The 21,139-nt window shown below is 44.6% G+C and overlaps 1 protein-coding gene across 1 annotated transcript in view; it reads right to left on the reverse strand.

The window, feature by feature from the left end:
* Window positions 1-20,090, reverse strand: part of LOC124596223 (neuropeptide FF receptor 2-like) — a 162,846-nt gene extending 142,756 nt beyond the window's left edge. The window contains exons 1-2 of the mRNA XM_047135283.1: window positions 19,977-20,090; window positions 18,704-19,883 (exon numbers count right to left, since the gene is read on the reverse strand). Of these exons, the coding sequence (XP_046991239.1) occupies window positions 18,704-19,051 (348 nt within the window). The 5' untranslated portion in view covers window positions 19,052-19,883; window positions 19,977-20,090. The remainder of the gene's footprint in view (window positions 1-18,703; window positions 19,884-19,976) is intronic.
* Between the last annotated feature and the right edge of the window lie 1,049 nt (window positions 20,091-21,139).

Here is a 21,139-nt window from a genome sequence, read left to right on the forward strand (position 1 = left end):
AGCGTCACACCTCTTACCGAAAAGAAGAGGTCAGAGGAAGAACAAATTAACTACAGCCGTCAACTACTGTGTAACTGCCAGCCCGTCTGTGGTGAGTGCGACCGTCACAAAGGAGAGCGCCGGAGCGGCTGCCGGCCGTCGCGCCGGGTCGGCCCTTCCGCCCTGGTGCGTCGCTCGTGGCTCACCGCAGGCGCCCGGCTAGCCTGGAACGGCGACGCCTGCGGTCGCCCCGCGGCACTGCGCTGCCGACGCTCCGGCGTCGCCTCGTGCGACGCTTCCAGTGGCGTCACGGCGGAGATTTAGCGCCAGCTTCCTGGAAGTGTGGTATTTACCGGGCCCGAGCTGTCGGCCCCTGTAGCTCTTCTGCCTCCTCGCGAACTGTTGCAGCTGGCCGACTCTCAGCGTCGCCATAATCCACCCACGCGCCAGCAGGAAAAGAGCGGCCGCTCCCAAGTTCCCTTACGCAATTGGCTGAATTCATATGACTAACGTCTGGATGTTGTTAGAATTAGTGAAAGGGGTCTGAGTGGTACAGGAAAGAAGAATGGTACGTTTGGTTTAACGTGTTGTTGAAGTCAATACAAACGGAACACTAGGGAAGTCGGTGAAGGATAGGCGAAGGACAGTTAGGCTTTAAAGTTCCGTCGACGACGAGATTATTAGATGCGGGCTAGGAACTCGGATTAGGGATGGAGAACAGGAATATCTGCAGTGTCCTTTTCAAAGGCTCCGACCCGACATTTGCCTCAACCGACGAAAAATCGAAATTTGAATGGTCTGTGTCCATCCCTGTGATTGATACTTTGCGGGACTTCGTGTCTTCATTTACGAAACACCTAGAGACGTCTTTTTGATGTTATTTTATTATAATTGTGGAGTGCGTTCTGTAATACCTTCGGTACACACACCATCAGATTATTTGACTTGTCGCTCTAACGAAGTAGGCGAGTGTCATCAATATGTCTCGTGGTCTTATCGTGGCGTGTTTATCTTCAGCCGTTAGGTCAGACGATAGAAATACCACTTGCACGCTTAGAGTAGCAGATTGACGGTGACCAACTTTAAACAGAACTTGATTAATTTTCACACACATGTATTAAAATAATAAAACGCATAGAAATAACTTAACTTGGTTCTGGATGCTATTTACAATTGACAATCTGAAGTTCCTTTGGTCTTGGTACGTTAATCTTATTCTCACATATCTCTGATACTTGACAAAGTGTCTACACATTTCTCTTCATGGCTATGTACAGGAATATGATAATCTTATTAGGCGCAGACTGAAACTTGACTATAGACTGGTACAGACTAATGCAGGCTAAGGCAGACTGATGCATACTGACTAATCGGAGGTCTGTACACTCGTTATAATACCTCGAGCGTTCAGGTATCACTGCGCGAATGTGATCCGCGAGGAGAAAAGGTTCTACGTTACCAGCAATCTCATTGGCTGCGTTACATATTAATACGCGGATCGGCGGAAGCAGAATTTAGTCCGTCTCTAAGACAGCGCCATCTCGTAGTGCGGAGACGAACGAGCGCTGCGCCTGCGCTGTTGTGCTTCGCGGGGTGCGCTCTATTGGGAAAGTTGTGTACGCGCTGACTACGCGGAACTATGTACACAACAATAATGCAACCAGTTTCGGTAACTGAATTCACCATCTTCAGGCCCATATGCATAAACAGTAATGAAAGTATCATCAACATACCAACCGTGCAAATACAAACACAGATTAAAAACATAATAATAATAATCAAGGCCAGTTCTTTGTAAGCGAACTTACAGCAATCATTTCATAAGAACCGAGAGCTATATCCTTTGTCATATACCAACAACAGTCCGCCCCGGTAGCTGACTGGTCAGCGCGACAGAATGTCAATCCTAAAAGCTCGGGTTCGATACCCGGCTGGGTCGGAGATTTTCTCCGCTCAGGGACTGGGTGTTGTGCTGTCCTCATCATCATCATTTCGTCCCCATCGACGCCCAAGTCGCCGAAGTGGCGTCAAATCGAAAGACTTGCACCCGGCGAACGGTCCACCCGCCGGCAGGCCCTAGTCACACGACATTACCAAATATAGAATTTATGTTTATACCATAACGAATTTCCACTCTATACGTTCAACTAATTTGCTATTTGTTAATAAGATCATTCATTAAATATTCTACGATTGCCGGCCGAAGTGGCCGTGCGGTTCAAGGCGCTGCAGTCTGGAACCGCAAGACCGCTACGGTCGCAGGTTCGAATCCTGCCTCGGGCATGGATGTTTGTGATGTCCTTAGGTTAGTTAGGTTTAACTAGTTCTAAGTTCTAGGGGACTAATGACCTCAGCAGTTGAGTCCCATAGTGCTCAGAGCCATTTGAACCATTTTTATTCTACGATTAAAAATTGGTCAGTTAGAGGATAGACTAAACTGCAAAATCGTCGAGTAACCTACCAAACTACAAGAATATCTGTCAAAAATGATACATGTATGAAAGAAATAAGTAAACCAGAGAAATATGCATCTCTATCGAAATAATCAGCAACCAGTTGCATAAGAGAAACTTAATTTCTTTTATGAAGCTGGTTGCTGATTATTTCGATATATAGAACTACAGTCGCTGAGGATGGATAAAATACTAAATATACATCTACGTGCAGGTAGTCCTTGTAAAAGGACAGTATCAACAATATCGAAATATCAAGACAGATAAAGCTATCAGAACGGGAATATAAATATATCTATGTGTCAGTCGAAGTTATACAGTGCTGTCATTACAGCACATGCCGTACAGGAGGAGAAGATATGCAAGAAGATCAAGATTGCCTGTGTACAAGACTGTCGATACATTTAGTCTTACTCCTAATAATGTAGCACAAGAAGAGCTACTAAATGGACCTATTACTTTTGTAGGAGCTAAGATTCATTTTTCTTGTAGAACTACAGAGGTTGTAACTGGTAATAGTTGGTTAACTATTGCTATTGTAAGGGGCAGTGGTAAGCCTCAATTAGGTTTGGAGTCATATTACGATAGAGACATTATTTGTTATCGTACCTGTTCTATTGGAGTTCAGGCCGACAGGAATTATGGTACAGCTATTATAGTTACTGACAAGCCATTTTCCTTGTATACAAGGAACAGGAGACGTGTTAATGCTAATGAAAGAACGCATACAGGCCTGGAGATGGTGTCACCGAAACTGGTTGAAATATAATAAAATAACATCAAAATTATGGCTGTTGGTGTTTCATTTTACTACGTAAATGTGGATGGTCGGTCGGGGAACTGAACCACCATCATTTTGAATGTAAGTCTATTGTCCTACCAGTGCGTCACATCGCTCGGCGGTTAAGACGTAGAAAAGGAGAGGAAGGGGATGACCGTCGCCTTCGGTCTACACTCATTTATGGAGGGTACGGAAATTCTTATTAAGGTTAGCCGGGCAGTCATTCGACAAACGCTCCGTCTCCGTCCTGTGTATTAAGCATTGCGCCATTTCCCTCGTTACTGACCGATTTGCCGTCCACAATATGCACGGTGACCACGCTTGGGCTAGCCAGTTTACATAGTTACATGCCACAGAAGACACTGGAGAAGAGAAAATGCGACTCAGGATAGATTTGTTTCTGGAGCGCATATGTTGATACCTTTGCCAGTGATCTGTAAGAAGCGGTGTTCAAATCCCGGACCGACCATCTGGCCTTTACCTAATCGGTTAACGCAAACTTGTGGACTGTTGCCTCTTTAAGATAGTATTTTCTTCTTGAACTAATAGCATATGCACGTGATGGTAGCTATGTCACTGCAGTTTTTAACCCGTTCGCCGTTAATTCGAATTCCGAAAGTACCGTAATATACACGGTCCAGTCACATTAATGTGACAACCAACTGCGTTAGACGTCATCGTGCAATAACCACTCACAGACGCCAGATGACAGCACCAGGTGTGGAAGGTATGTACAGCTCGTCCGAGGGACGCGGGAAAACACTGCATTCGTTGTCGTAATGAGGAAACGGACCGATTTATCTGACGTCCTAAAAGGCATAATCATTGTATTTCGGGCCAAGGGTGAAAGATTTCCGAAACGGCAGATTTTGTAAACAGTTCTCATGTCACCATGATCAAAGTATACTGCTCATGACAAAAAGATGCTATCCACAATGGCGCCGAGCAACTGTGGTCCACAACAGACCATCGATAACAGAGGTCAACGACGGCTGTGGAGATGTGTACGGGCGAAAAGACGTGCAACTGCTGAGCAACTCTCCAACCCCTTCCCCCCCCCCTCCCTCTCCAGATAAACCAAGGGGCGACCAACAGTGTCTCCTCAGAGATGGTTCAACGAACGTTGCTGCGCATGGGCCCCGTTTCTGCACCCATGCTGACCTCTGTACATCGGCGACGAAGGCTGGAATTTGCACTGGACGCACACTCATTGGCGACTGGTGGCCTTTTCAGATGAGTCACGTTTTATGCGTCATCGGACAGATGTCCGTTGGCGTGTACGACCCTATAACAATCGTCTAAAGCGTCCAGGACGGACGAAAGAGCATTAAGGTGGTCTGAGGAATGTTTTCATGGAATTCCCTGAGCGGTCACGTCAACGTGTGAGTTACAATGGATCAACACAAGTATGCATCTGTTCTTGGTGACCGTGTCTACCCCTACATATATGTTGTTTTTTCCTCGGCACAGTGGCATCTACCAGCAGGACACTGCAACGTCACACAGCTAGCTGTCTGCTTGCGTGGTTTAAAAGAGCACCAGGCTGAGTTTATTGTACTTCCCAGACCAACAGACTTCCCGGATTTAAGCCCATTCGAGAATCTATGAGGCCACCACGATCCTCGAGAGAACGGATCATCAAAAGAGAGACCTAGCCGAAGCTATTCACGGTACGGGAGTCAGTAGGGCTCCATATCCAATTCCATAATCTCAGTGGCTGTCCTGCACTTTCGTGCTGCAAAAGACGGTTATTCAGGCTTCTGACAGGTTTTCACATTAATGTGGCAGGATCGTGTATAAAATTAATTATGTGGATTACAGTTTCAAGTTGGTTGTGCAGTTTACATCAAAGACAATGACAAGGCTTCAACGAAACTAAAATTCAGCACTTAATAATGAATACAAACTATAATTAAACCTGTACCTTATGGAAATCAAAACAAAAGAAAAGAAAATTTAACTCTTACCGTGCTGCCTCACGGGTCGTAAAAGAGTGTATGCTAAAAAAGAGAGTAAGTCTGCTCCTGCTTCAGCAGCGATCCACTTCTAGTGTTGGTGCCAGTGAAAAAACTGATGTTTCATTGATGATGAGGTTGCCAGATAATGATAACTAGCTTGGATGCAGTAGGGATAGTGAAGGAATTCAGGATATAAGGTCCGTTCCTGCACCGTCTCGATTGTTCCGATTCTATTCCATAGTAAATTTAGCATTCCCGTACAGCGTTCATCACTGGTGGCAATTTACACACGTAACAGATATCAAATTGCACCTCGAGTACGAGTTCTCAACAATTTCTTTGTAACTGGGTTGTTGGACCAATTTAGAAGTCCAAGAAATGACACTGGTACCTTTCCGCCAATGGAACCTTATCTGATGTTTACGATGTTGAACCGTGAATGCTTTAATTACTTTGCAATACGTTAATGCTATGTAATGAAAAGTGAAGGAAGTATTAAATAGAAATGAAGTGAGAAAATAAGGGTTCAAAAAAAACAATGAAAGACATAGCAACATGACCACGCTGTAGCAGATATTGGCAAACTCAAGTTGGGGGAGGGGGGGGGGGGGCGACTTTGCTCGCCTTGGCAGTTCACTCTCTGACAGCTTTTTCCATGAAAGACTCTGATCCCAGTGTTGCATGTTCTTTAATTATGTCAGTTGTTCCCTAGCAATTGGTCGATGTGCGAAGGTATCCAACTGCCAGCCAACGAAAGAAAGCCCTCAACACAGCACTGTCAGATGAAAAAACTGTTTCGAATGAGCAAAAGATAGTTCAACTATGTTGTTTGGTCACCTTGAAGATAACTGGGCTGTGAAATGGTTTCAAAAAAATCTTTTTTTTCACCTTAAATATATTTTCAGAGTTTTTTTTAACAGAACGATGATTGAAAGAACTGTATTGAACATCAGGTAGTTGTTTGTAAATCAGCTTATGAAAGCTCTCTCGGTATTGTCCACACCCATGTTTCCACTGCTTTCACACGTCAGTGTTGTCATTAGACTCCTGTTCGAGAAACATATGCTATACAACTGTTTTGCAAATTGGCAGCCCTGTTAAAAGATACGCTTTGCGATGCTCTTTATGTTCCCCTTTTACAACTGGTTTTCCAGCGTTTTTTTTTTCTTTTTTTCCAGGTCTGAAGTTCTAGAATTACTGGGAATATTTTCCGGGTTTAATATGAGTAAATCACTGTTGCCAACTGATTCCATGAGAGTAGCCGAAGGTGAAAATTGGGTCCTTGAAGTAACTGAAGAGGTCAGAATAACGAGGAGAAACAAGAAAATGGAGACAGAGAGGATGAGAAACGTGAACAACAAGATCAGGCAACTGGAGCGTATTAGGAAAAACAGAGGTGAGTCAGAGACCAAATTCAGTTAACTGAATTTCCCGACAGTTAAATTTTCTGGCATATTTGTTTTACGCAAAAAAAAAAAAAAAAAAAAAAAAAATTGTTAGAGCTAGAGGTCTGAAATTTTTTGGGAACTTTCAGTGCACTATTTTGCGGACACTAATGTGCCATCAACAGGAAGTAAAATACATCAGATTAGTTATGAAACGTATCCTTAGTTTTCGTTGTCAGGTGTAAATATTTCTAGAATAAAACCTTGTGGCTGAAATGACATGAATGTAGTCTACTGTTTATATACGCAAGTTGTTAGCGTGTACGTAAAGTTTCAAGTACCTAAGTAAGGTAGTCAGTGTATAGATTCCAACTATGCACCGGCTTATAAATATATAATATACTGATTTTAATAAAAAAACTGTAATAAAGTCAGCGTGAAAACTAATGTGATTAATTTATATCAAAACATTCAGCAAGAAACACTCCTATTGTCCCTTAATTTTCATCTACGCGAATTCACGTTTTTAGTTAGAGCCGTATAACCTTTATGAAGGTTGTTCGTATTTTCCCAGGCGTACAAAGCCAAGTTGCCTTAAGTTAATCGCGGCTTCTGTAAATGAAACAAAGATTGAGTGAAAATGAGCGTAATGTGGACTTGATTATACGATTTCCGGTGGCAACATTTCAATAAATCCTGTGAGTGATCCATGAGCCTTAGCGGAGACAAATCATCCTTCAAGACGAGCAGCGAAAGCTGTTTCTCTGCATATGCTGATTCACTGCGGACGTGCATCTATTATCATGAAGGTAAAGGAATTTTGTAACACAAACGCAAGGCCGGATTTCAAGCAGGCATGGCTGATGTGTCGACAGAAGTGCCGACACAGTGTGATTTGAGGGGACCGCAGTGCACGCTATAAACACACGAAGGATGGCGAGAGGTCTGAAACAGGATACGTAATGAATGCTATACAGAAAAGTACGTAGCTTTTGGAATACTTTAATCCATCCTTGTTGTATACATCGTTCTTGATGAGACATGTTTTATACGATAAGTATCAATTGCTAATGGCGCCTTGCTAGGTCGCAGCCATGGACTTAGCTGAAGGCTATTCTAACTATCTGCTTGGCAAAGGAGCGAGGCTTCGTCAGTGTAGTCGCTAGCAAAGTCGTCCGTACAACTGGGGCGAGTGCTAGTCCGTCTCTCGAGTCCTGCCTTGTGGTGGCGCTCGGTCTGCGATCACTGACAGTGGCGACACGCGGGTCCGACATGTACTAATGGACCGCGGCCGATTTAAAACTACCACCTAACAAGTGTGGTGTCTGGCGGTGACACCACAATGGCCGTAACAGAACGGATTAACTAGTGGCGCGAAACGAACTACGACGTTTACTTGTGTTGACTTTTCAGCAATTCTGGGAAAGAAGAGGAATTTTGTAGTATATCACTCTTACTAGCCTGTCATTAACAAGAGAAGATGCTGCAGATACACGTACCACTATAGCTAAAAATTAAATTTCCCTTGCTGTTCAATGCTATAAAAATAGCTTAGTGTTTGTGAAAATTGTAGTACAGTGGAGCATATAGCTGGAGTGAAGCAAACACAGTATTAAGAACAGGGATTAGAACACAGTAGCATTGAACGTTTGAAGTCAACTTTCTTTTTTTAGATGCAATTTTAGGGGTATGTACAGCGTGGCCAGTGTTTAATTTTATCAGCTTCTCCGACCGAGAGGAGAAAAAAATGAAAATCGCATTTCGAGATGACCTTTATAAGTTTGAAACATGTTGTACCTACACTTTATCACGTTCGTAATTTTAAGGGCTCTATCCACCCCGATAAGTGTTAAAGCGCCGCTTACAGAACCGGGAGGAGCTCCGTCCCAGGATCGAATCCGTCGGGCGGATTAACAACTTAAGGTCGGTGTGCCGGCCTGCCTGGATGTAGTTTTTAGTTGGTTTCCCACTTCCCGTTAGGTGAACCGGGCTCGTTCACGGGAGGGGGAATTGGGCGGGGTGGGGGGGGGGGGGGGGAGGGGGGGTGCCATGCCAACCCTGCGGCCGATGCGGGACAGAGGCACGAGAAATGCACTTGATATAAGCTTCAAGCTCATATAAGCTGGCCTAATCTCACAGGATACAACACCATCACTGTTCACAGGAGTATCACGAAGTAAATTTTTGGTTTGCCCCCACAATAAAAAATTATGAAAGTTGAGACGTATTAGTGCTGTCACAACTTTATGGAGATAATAGATTTTTATCTCAATATACGACATCCGTGCTATTGCAATAAGCAGCCTGAACGAACCATTAACGGTGTACCACCGGCCTCTTTCTATTTCATGCTCTCACTGTGGTCATTGACAAACGACGAACAACGACATTACTTTTTCCAAAGAAACCCGATGACAAAAATCTCTGACAATATCTATTTTATTCGGCAAAGTTCATTTCGTAATACATTTTCAGTTCTAGGGGGTCAACTTGCCCTACATCACAATCTGCGCTTCAACTTGTCATAGATAACTTCAGGGTCCCAACTTGCAATATATCACTTAAAAAATTGCGTTTGCTTAGCTTGAGTTTGTCGTATACCCTAACAGATATTTGACAAGCTGAAATGTTCCCTGTGTTCGAACATCAGTTTCTGACGAGTTCTCCACTTAAATTCTGCGCGAGCTTTAACATATATGAGTTTTCATGACAGTGAGGAATCTTCAATTCCTAGCTGAAAGGGATGAAGCTAAGCGTCTAAATACACTTTGGCAAATGAAGTACACAATCGAAAAATTTCTCATTTAACTTCCGATTTATTTCATTATCTCGGAGAAGAAAAGTCGGTATTGCAATTTCCATATTAATTGACTGAATTTCTTCCATGAGACTATCGAAATTAAAAATTATTTTAAATGCTCCCTTAAGAGTATTTTAAACCGTTGAGTAAGAAATTGTAATGGAAATCTGATGTTTAACATTACTACCTCTTGGAATCGCAGATTCTGTATCTGTCCCTTAAAACGCGAGTTCTTCGTGTAACCGCCCAGGTACTACACGCATCCGAACTTTTCTGTGCTCCAGCTATCATCACCAAAACATTTTGTAGTACCTAGTACTCGTCTCTGTGTACAAAAATTCTGATTATGAAGCCACGTCTAGCTATACAGTCTTAAGGAAGTATGGTCGTTCTACAAGCACAATTCGGCGCAATTCGAGATATTGCGCAGCGGGGCGATAATTTGTTTTCCAAAGGAACGCAGTCACGTAGTATGAAGAAGACTACTGAAAACGGGTATTTAGAAACAAAGTCACTTGATTATGTGACTAATGAGGCAAGACATTGTGGCTACCGGCCACCGCGAGATTAAATGCCGCCTAGTGCCGATGCGACTACGCGGCAGGCGAGGTAACTGTATAATATGAGCAGAAGCGAATGAGGAATCATTCTAGTGACGATAAATGCCACAAATAAGGAAATCCACTGGCACAAGCAACTTTCACAAAGAGAACATTGTTATGGTCCGGTCCAGTGTTCCGGAACGAAATCTCGGAAAGGGTGAAGCTGGCAGGCTTTTCGCGTGCTACTGTAATGAGCATCTGTGGAAAGTTTCTGATGAACGATGAAACCACTTGTAGGTGGCACGGTATAGGGCGTCCATATATCGTCATAGAATGTGGAGGCCTGAGACTTGTCAGTCCTGTAAGACAGGATAGGTGACGATTTATGGCAGATCTGACGACGGAGTAAAATGCTAATGCAAGCACAAGTGTTTCGGAATACAACATTCGGCGCACTTTGCTGAATATGAGGCTGTGCAGCAGACAACTCTTACCTGTTCCCACGGTGACCCAACGACATCGCCAATTACAATTGTAGTGGGCGTGGGATCGTAGAAATTGGACAGTGGATAAACAGAAACTTGCGGCCTGGTCGGATGAATCACATTTTTTCTTGTTACGCCAGGTCGATGATCGTTCCTGTATACGCCGTCATCGAGGCGAACGGCTTATCGAAACGCGCCACGCACTCAGGCCGTTTGTGGCATATTATGGTATGACGGACAATCCCCTGTCTTTCTATAGGACCTCTGATAGTAATCGAAGGCATCATAGCTGCAAAGGAGCACGTGAACATCATTGTAAACCACTTGGTCCCCTTCATGCGCGATGTCTTTCCCGCCGGCGATGGCACCTTAGGCAGGATAACTGTCCATGTCACAAGGCCAAAGGAGCTTGATACCTCACACTGATGTCTTGGACACTAAATTAGCGTGACATAACCCTGATGGGAGACATCCACGACGCTATAAAGCGCCGGCTCTTCGCCTACAAATCCCTAGCCCGTAATTTACAGGGACTGCGCTGTCTGTGCGTAGACACTTGGTGTTACGGCACTACGTACCTTCGGAAACCTGCCGAGAACTTATTGAATCCATGTCACTCAGAATAGCTGTTGCACTGCGTTCCAAAGGTGGACCATCACACTCTACGTTGCTACCTGGGGAACATATGAGCAGAGTCTTAGAACGGTCTGCGCGTTTATTGGCGTTTTAAAGAGACAGGTATACCACTCAAATGCAAGCTGAACTATTCTTCGTTGTGTGACGCGGGGATGTTGCCCTCACGTTATCCATTGGATCCTATTCTAGTCCGCCCGTCAGGAATATAAACTCTGAGAAGGGATCTTGGATCAATCGTACGTCACGTACAACACACAAAGAATCAGGCACACCACCAACGTCCAACACGTAAGTTGTTGCTGGGAAAGAAAACTTCATTTTATGTTAAGAGTCCATCATGGCTGACACCTAAAGATTTACGGAGAAAATGAAAAACAAATCAAGGTTATCGGTGTGGAGGAGGGAAAGATATGGATTTGGTGGATTTCTTTTTTTTTGGGGGGGGGGGGGGGGGGGAAGAGGGGGGAGGATTGAAACCCTTCCCTGAACTACCTTCTTCACACTTTCCGTTCCTTTCCTCTTTGGATCTACATTTATACCTTAGTTTGTGGCGACGTATCATTAGCGCTTCTTCCTTTTTTCCCTTCTGCTTGTGATTGATATGCGGAAATAACGACTGCCGATAGGCTCCGTGTGAGCTCGAAACAGATCCACTCAGATTTCAGGGCCAGGGTCATTTCACGTCATTTTGCCGGAAGAGGGTAATCATAACATTATATGACGCACGACACCATTCTTCTAGCATGTGACACTGTTTTACGGGCATCTCCGTGATGGTCTCACACTTGGTAAACTAACTCGTGACGAAGCTCACTGCTCTTCTTTGTGTCTTCTCCATTGTCTATATTATTTCCACCTTGTGACGTACCACACTGGCCAGCAGCACTCATTAGAGCAGGACTGTTCCAAGGAAAGCCAGTCTCTCATGCACTACTACTAAAATTAGTTTTCCGCAGTCTCCCCGCCCTGCTGGGTGAATATGCTAGATATTCAACTACTGGTGCCGTTTCCACTGATAGATCGACAATTATGTAATGGCTCCATAAAGAATCTTTCTGCCTCTAGTTCAATAAATGGCATTTGTTTATATCAAGGATCTACTGCAGCATTCGAACTTAGAGTGAACCTCTGGAGGTCCTCACCCACACCGCTACAGTTTTCTGGCATTGCAGCTTCCCCGTTTGCAGCAATAGCTTCCTCAAGAAGCTTCGAAACTTATTCACCACATTTTATAAAGGGTGAACCAGAACTCAACCGGAAAACTTTCAGAGAAGGTAGTATGGACCAAAAGATGACAAAAATGCACATGTATTCTAAAATACATATCTGAATAGCTATGAGCACTTTCTCCGCCACTGTGAGACACATCTCTTCTACCGAAAGCTTTGCTTTCTATATTTTGCAGTGTGGTAGTATGGATACAACAAGAAAAAAATGACTAGTAAACAAATGGTTCAAAAGGCTCTGAGCACTATGGGAATATTTGAAGTGATCAGTCCCCTAGAACTTAGAACTACTTAAACCTAACTAACCTAAGGACATCACACACATCCATGCCCGAGGCAGAATTCGAGCCTGCGACCGTAGCGGTCGCGCGGTTCCAGACTGAAGCGCCTAGAACCGCTCGGCCACAACGGCCTGCGACTAGTAAACGTGGGTTCTAGAGAGCATACATTACAAGCTATGAGACGTGTTCATCTTGGCTACTGTGGAAAAAGTCTCTTCTACTGAACATGAGCTCGTAACTCTTAAAGTACACACTTTAGAGCCCATGTTTACTATACATATTTTCCTTCCATTGGTCCATACTACCACTTATGAGAGTTTGTCGATGGAGTTCTGATTCCCCCTGTATACATCGTGTACAGTTAAGTGATAGTGTCTAAAATATGACGATTTTTCCCCCTAAAATGATTTACGTGTTGCTGTAATGCAACAAGTAGGTAAAATCTGTGCAGTTATGAAATACAGATGCCACTGCAACTGATAGGGTAATTTTTCAGGGAAAATCAGTATTATTCTCGAGAAAGTCTGTGGAGTAAATTTAGAGGTTCAACACAGGAGATAGGCTGAGGCACATATCTGTTTCATTCATCATATATTTTGCGTAGGGAAACACTAGAATTAGACTAGTGATGGTATACAGACATATAGGTACTGAGTCACTTCTCTCTCGTTCCATATATGACTGGAATAGTACATTGGTTGTACAGTATCTTATAGATGTGGAATTGGCTCTGAGCACTATGGGACGCAACTGCTGTGGTCATTAGTCCCCTAGAACTTAGAACTAGTTAAACCTAACTAACCTAAGGACATCACAAACATCCATGCCCGAGGCAGGATTCGAACCTGCGACCGTAGCGGTCTTGCGGTTCCAGACTGCAGCGCCTTTAACCGCACGGCCACTTCGGCCGGCAGATGTGGAATTAACAATACCCATGACAAATGGAACAATGAGACGAAATGTGGAAGCTACTAGTACAACAGAGCATAAGTTCTAATCGTACCAGGTCGATTCATACCGGGCGTCACAGTACGTCATTCCACAATGCATCTCAAATGGTGGCGTCCGCACAGACAGTCAGCTGAACGTGACGCAGCATTGCCGTCAAGGTTCCACGGGTAGAAAGTATTGCCGCTGACCGTGTACGATGGCGTCACCTGCTAATATCAGAAGTTATACTTGCCGTGCTCACTTATGTTATGGCAATGAGTTTTGCCCCTCTTTGTGATCTTAATCTTTATTCTATTACTAACTTTGTTTTCCTGACACTATGAAGCTTGCAAGAGGATATTTTTATGCGAATGTTTTTGAACAAATAATTGTTAATGGTCAGAAATTTTTGGACGATACTTTTCCTATTCTTTCGTTTCTGAACAATGTGAAGAACTTACTAATATTTTATTACAAATCAGTACTTCAACTACTAACAGGTCCATACCCAAAACAACTTCTTTGCATGACAGTAACCTGCTACACTGGCTTTCGTTACTTGAATATGTTTTTTTTTTTCATTTTGGCTTCACCACTAGTACACAGATTCGAAAGTGTTGCCATTTTGAAGGCAGTATAATAAAACCCGTCCTAAGGGTAGAAATGTGTTAGAGTCAAAATGTTTGCCTGATGTTTCATTATTAGAATGTACTAGGTTTGCCGGCGACTGAAACTAACAAGGACACCAAGAGTTTCCTGAAGAGCAGTGCTATAACATACCATTTATAAGTGTCAGAGCGTCCAGTCCGGTGCAAACCCACCACATTTTCACAATACATAACTTAACTAACGCTTTGACAGTAACACAAATTGGCTGATTATACTAGACTCAATTGCCTACACCGCCGAAACTGTGCGTCAGTGGAGAATCCGAAGTAAAAGGATTCTTAATCACGCTAAAATCAATCAGTGTAGCATGTTACTGTCATTTATCATGAACATAAGCTATGAATTTTGGTTTGGCCTTTAATAAATTCTACGACTGTTACTACTTCCTTAATGTCACAAATGTATTCGGACTTTTTAGAACATGGATGGATCCTCGAACGTCACCGTTTAGGGCCGGAATATACAGCAATGACTATATACTTGTTTGTTTTCGTTGCATTCCTATACCATTCGTCTGATTACGATGAAATTCTGGGGGAGGTTGTGCAATCGACTGGGATAATTTCTAGATTAGTACAGCCCTACGCAGCCACCCTCCTTGGCTTGGGGGGGGGGGGGGGGGGGGATGTTCCAGAACCCATGATATGTAGAAATATTCGATAACGACCGATATTAGGATCGAATACACAGTCATTGGTGACAGTCCACTGAAAGAGACGAGGGCGGTTGTGTGGGGATGGTAAATGCAGTGACATTACCTACACACTCCAAGCAGCCCTATGCCTGATGTCGGTGAAACCGAAACACAGGAACGGCTAGAGCAATTTTGGTTTATACATGACTCATTACTTGTATAAAAATATTGTGGGACTAAGAAACCTCTATTACATACAGGGCTGAAGGCGGTGTCAGAATGTACGACAGGTAAAAATGTTTGACAAAAAGCTGTTGGTCTTTCTTTCCCGATTTAACTGACTCGGAATATTTTAAAAGCATGAAGCGCAAATTGTATTGTTAAATGCATCCACCACTAGTCAAAAATGAGCAGTGCACCGAGCCAATAACTTTGCCAGCATGTTTTATGGCCAAACACAACTGTTTGTCATAATAAGATTTATAATCGTGTCTAGAGTCGCATAGTGTAAGACTTTGGACAATCAGACAGTTTCCTTAGCATTCAGATGAAATTGCGTGGAGATATTCGCTACAGATATAGCCTACATCGAAGCGTCAGAAAATAGGCAGGCACATATGTAAACAGGCAGAATATGGCGCTGCTGCCGGCAACGCCTATACAAGAGAAGTGTCTGGCGCAGTTGTTAGATTCGTTACTGCTACTACAAGGTTTGGTTGTGAAGTTTTAAGCGAGTTTCAACGTGGTGTTATAGTCGGCGCACGACCCATGGGACACAGTATCTCCGAAGTAGCGGTGAAATGGGGATTTTCTCGTATGATCGTTTCACGAGTGTACCGTGAATATCAGGAACCCGACATTGATGCGGCCGGAAAAAGATCCTGCAAGAAAGGGACCAACGGCGACTGAAGAGAATCGTTCAACGTGACAGAAGTACAACCGTTCCGCAGCTTGCTGCAGATTTCAATGCTGGGCCATCAACAAGTGTCAGCGTGCGGATCATTCAACGAAACATAATCGATATGGGCTTTCGGAGCCGAAGGCCCACTCGTGTACCGCTGATGATTGTAAGACACACAGCATTACGCTTCGCCTGGGCCCGCCAACACCGACATTGGACTGTTGATAACAGGGAACATGTTGCCTGGTCGGACGAGTCTCGTTTCAAATTGTATCGAGCGGAATCCATGGACTCTACATGTCAACAAGGGACAGTTCAAGCTGACTGAGGTTCTATTTTGGCATGGGACGTGTGCAGTTGGAGTGATATGGGACGCCTGATTCGTCTAGATACGACTCTGACAGGTGACACGTACATAAGCATCCTGTCTGATCACCTGCTTCCATTCATGTCCATTGTGCTCGCCGACGGATTTGGGCAATTCCAACAGGATAATGTGGCACCTCACAGGTCCAAGAACTGGTACAGAGAGTCTCCGGAAACACTCTTCTGAGTTTAAACCCTCCTTCTGGCCACCAAAATCTCCAGACATGAACATTATTGAGCTTTTCTGGAATGCCTTTCAATGTGCTGTTCAGAAGAGATCTCCACCGTCTCGTACTCGTACGGATTTATGGACAGTCCTGCAGGATTCATGGTGTCAGTTCCCCTCGGCACTACTTCAGACGTTAGTCGAGTCCATGCCATGTCGTGTTGCTGCTCTTCTGCGTGCTCGCGGAGGCCCTACATGGTATTATTCAGGTGTACGAGTTTCTATGGCTCTTGAGTGTATATGAGAACAAATATGTGTAATTCGGGAAGATCCCATTACGCTGACAAATACAGAGGACTAGTTGCAGTACCTGGCGTTGCCCGTGATGTTTAATACGTGCGACACAAAGTGATTGCCCCTGTCCGTACCAACATTTTTTATTCATTTCTTCAAACAAATTTTCGCGAGCTTTGTGTTTTCTCTGTAATCAGAAGATTATTATCTGCGCCATCTGTTGTTACATTTTTGCATTAAGCATCTCACTGTGTTTTTGGGGACTTCGTTTTCTATTGTTCCAGCTCAGTTTTCACTCTTTCAAGTGGGGCTTAGTTTGTGCACGATTCGAAATGTTAGAACAATTTACATCACAGTTCGGGAAATCTCCAGTCCTGTTCAATCTATTGTTCGGCTGACGACGTAGTGACTTTTGTTGGTACCATATCCACGACGAGTCTTAACGTTTGTACGAGACTGTGGTTTTTAATAATAAAATTAACTGTGAAACACAGAGTAAAATATCTTCTATCGTGTATGTCATACATAACAACTGCCACTGATCAATAAATAGAAGTCTGCAGTCATGTTCCTGTCAAATTCTCGAGCTTTCGCTCGTCCTGCGATCTAGTGCCACGTGATAGTACTATCTCCAAGACTGGTAACGCTGCAGTAATTTATTCTCGCAATAGAAACTATAGTCAGTCTACAGCGACATATTTCATTCGTTAGGCATTGAAGTTTTCATTAATTTTATTCATTTTTGCATCTGAATGTAGAAATTTGCAGTAAATTGGCCAAGAACCTTTAAGTAAATCTGAAAAGTACTTTTAGAGATGTTTGGTAAGAACGTTTCTCCTTTATATATGTTATTTATTAATATATATACACACATATATTTCGTATATTAAAAATAATATATAGCCTATGTCCGCCAAAATGTTGATTAGGTGATCGTATAGAAATACGAAGTAAATCGGCCAAGAACTTTTAGAGATATTATGTAGACAGTTATTTTCCTCTTGTCAGGAAGTAAAGTGTGCAAAATGTTATGGAGTTTGCAATAAAACTTCAGGTTCTTTAAAATTACAAAGAAGGATACGGACACTCTTCTTTATACATAGTGTGTTTCATAATGCATGTTACATACTTCTAGAGGTTGTAGAGGAGACTTAGTAGATCAAGTTTTACATAGAAACGCATGTCTCGTAACGTCAATCCAACGACGCTACATAGCGTCAACGTTAAAGGCGCCGACACTTGTAAATGTACGTAAATACCCGGTGATTTCGTCATGATGTTACGAAGTTTCTAGGATGTTGGAGGAGGATAAACGCATCAGTTTGAGGTAAGGGACTCTGGTTCGGAAGCGAACGAATCTAAAGTTATGAGCGAAAACCATTCGGATACCTCTGACAGTGGAATAAATGTATCCATACTCTTGTTGCTAAGATTGTAGCGTAGGCAACTTTCAGAGGTGGTAGTATAAAACAAAACAAGAAAAAAATGTCGAGTAAACATGGGCTCTAAAATGCAAACCTTAAGAGCTATGAAGTCTTGTTTAGTAGAGGAGATGTGTTTCACATTAGCGAAGGTGAGCCAGCACTCATAGTTTCTCAGGTAAAGATGTCAGAGCGCGCCGGCCGCGGTGGTCGAGCGGTTCTACAGTCTGGAACCGCGCGACCGCTCCGGTCACAGGTCCGAATCCTACCTCGGGCATGGATGTGTGTGATGTCCTTAGGTTAGTTAGGTTTAAGTAGTTGTAAGTTCTAGGGGACTGATGACTTCAGATGTTGAGTCCGATAGTGCTCAGAGCCATTTGAACCAGAATGATTTTCGCTTATAACTTTTGACTCGTTCGCTTCCGAGCCAGCGACGCTCGCCCCCAAATTGTACATTCATCCTTCTTCAGTATTCGAGAAACTTTGTAACATCATGACGGAAATAGGCGCCGGCGGTTTTAACGCTGACGCTATGTAGCGTGATTGGATAACGTCCCCGGGCATGGGCGTCTATGTAAAACTACTAAGTCCTCTCTACAACCTCTAGACGTGTGTAACATGAATTATGAAACAACCTGTGTATAGATCTTTGAAAGAGTTATTTGTCGGTGAAATAGGCACTATGAGACAAGACGTCCTGTCGACGCTCTGCCCAGTGTGGGAACGCAGCACCACGTGACGGCGCGCGGACGTGCAGCGTGAATCGAGCTCGCGAGATGCGCGCCGGCGTTCCTACCTGCGAGTAGGGGAGCGCGCGGCAGACGCCGTCGCCCAGCTGCCAGCCGCGCTGCAGGCGCGACATGGCGACGGCGGGGATGCCGAGCGCGAAGACGACGTCGGCGGCGGCCAGGTTGAGCAGGAAGCAGTTGGTGACGGTGCGCAGCTCGCGGTAGCGCAGCACGGCGGCTGCGATGCCCGCGTTCGCCACCAGCGACGCGAGCAGCGTCAGCGACAGCAGGCACACCTCGGCCAGCGCCGCGGCGCGCCGCTCGCCCAGCTCGCTGTAGAACGAGAAGAAGAAGCGGCCGCCCCAGCCTCCGGGCGCGCTGTCGTTGCCCCACAGGTACGACGAGTTGTAAGACATGGCGCGGGTTAAGCGGCACGTGCGCGCCGGCGCGGATCACACGCGGACGGGGGACGCAGGCGGTGACCGGCCGCTGCTCCTCTGTGAGGCGCACAACCTACACGCGACACATTCCGTCTGAGACCACATCTTCAATCGCTCTAGAGCGATCTTCTATGTCAATTACTCTCTGTCTTCAATTCTTTACTCTTTAAACAGCTTCTTTTACACTCCCGACCTAACCGCAAACAATGTTTTCAGTTGCAAATCAATAATTCCAGTTCTCAATTGTGCTTCTACACGCTATGACGACCTCTCCACACTTCAGATGTTACCAGTACCTACTGCAGCAGTACGAATTAAACGTTACTTTACCCTTACAATAGTTCCTCATACGCAAGTATCCACTCCTAAAGGTGAAATATTCTTGTTTCAATGCTAGCTACTGCTACAGTTTGCACGAAATCTAGTGGCATAAGCCGTGTCTCAAAAACATATAATTAAATACTTAAGTCTTGTATACTATTATTAGTTTTGAGTTCCCATAGGCTAGTACTCCGACATAATAATCAGTTGTCTGCGTAAGTGCAGCAAGTTTCACAACGAAATTGGATTACCTCTCAATTTACGAAACGAAGTGGAATGAGTTTGAAGTTCTCGCTTCACTATCTTCAGACACACGAACTATGCTATCGTCATTCACTGTGTTTAATCACCACAATATCCTTTGATGCATTTCCAAAAACGTTTCACACGCCACAAAAAAACCAACACGCTGTACAGCCCTATTCAGCCATGTAGATCGCCTTCGACCAAGAGCCCTGATAGTTCTACTATCACTGTAGGTTGTCACCTGTTGAAGAGAAAAAACGGTTCAATTAGATTATGTACAACGGCCAGGACGATGGTAAAAAAAAACAAGAAGCGGTTGTGTGGGACGCGTTACCTGAGACGGCGCGCAGAGCGGGTCGGCGCGTCGTGTTTACGTGCAGCACGTGTGGCGGGCGGCAGACAGCGCAGCTAGTGGAGAGGCGCGTCCGTCTGCGGCGGCGGCGGAGAGCCTACTGGCTGCTGGCTGCCGCGGCGCGCCCACCCTGCCGCCTGGCGGCACCTCGTGACGTCACACAGCTGCGCCACCTGCCACAGCGCGCTCCTCACCTGTCACCGCTGCCGGGGCCGCACTGCTCGTAACGCCCCCGTCACACGTAAGGTCGAGTTTCTGGAAGCAGTGAGCCGCTACTTACATATTTTTTTCTAGAAATTGATATTTGCATATTCTGAACTGCTGTAATGCCAATGTTGTTTTTTAAGCGTTGCTGTAGTGCAGCCTTTCAGTTGCTGATAACGTCCATAATCCTGAGGATGTAGACATACACTACTGGCCATTAAAATTGCTATACCGCGAAGATGACGTGCTACAGACGCGAAATTTAACCGACAGGAAGAAGATGCTGTGATATGCAAATGATTAGCATTTCAGAGGATTCACACAACGTTGGCGCCAGTGGCGACACCTACAATGCGCTGACATGAGGAAAGTTTCCAACCGATTTCTCATATACAAACAGCAGTTGACCGCCGTTGCCTAATGAGACGTTGTTCGGATGCCGCGTGTAAGGAGGAGAAATGCGTACCATCACGTTTCCGACTTTGACAAAGGTCAGATTCTAGCCTATCGCGATTGCGGTTAATCGTAGCGTGACATTGCTGCTCGCGGTAGTCGAGATCCAATGACTGTTAGCAGAATATGGAATCGGTGGTTTCAGAAGGGTAATACGGAACGCTGTGCTGCATCCCAACGGCCTCGTATCACTAGCACTCGAGATGACAGGCATCATATCCGCATGGGTGTAACGGATCGTGCAGCCACGTCTCGATCCCTGAGTCAACAGATGGGGACGTTTGCAAGACAACAACCATCTGCACGAACAGTTCGACGACGTTTGCAGCAGCATGGACTATCAGCTCGGAGACCGTAGCTGCGGTTACCCTTGACGCTGCATCACAGACAGGAGCGCCTGTGATGGTGTACTCAACGACGAACCCGGGTGAAGGAATGGCAAAACGTCACTTTTTCGGATGGATACAGGTTCTGTTTACTGTATCATG

Source organism: Schistocerca americana, chromosome 1, assembly GCF_021461395.2.
Source record: "Schistocerca americana isolate TAMUIC-IGC-003095 chromosome 1, iqSchAmer2.1, whole genome shotgun sequence".
Taxonomy (NCBI): Eukaryota; Metazoa; Arthropoda; class Insecta; order Orthoptera; family Acrididae; genus Schistocerca; species Schistocerca americana.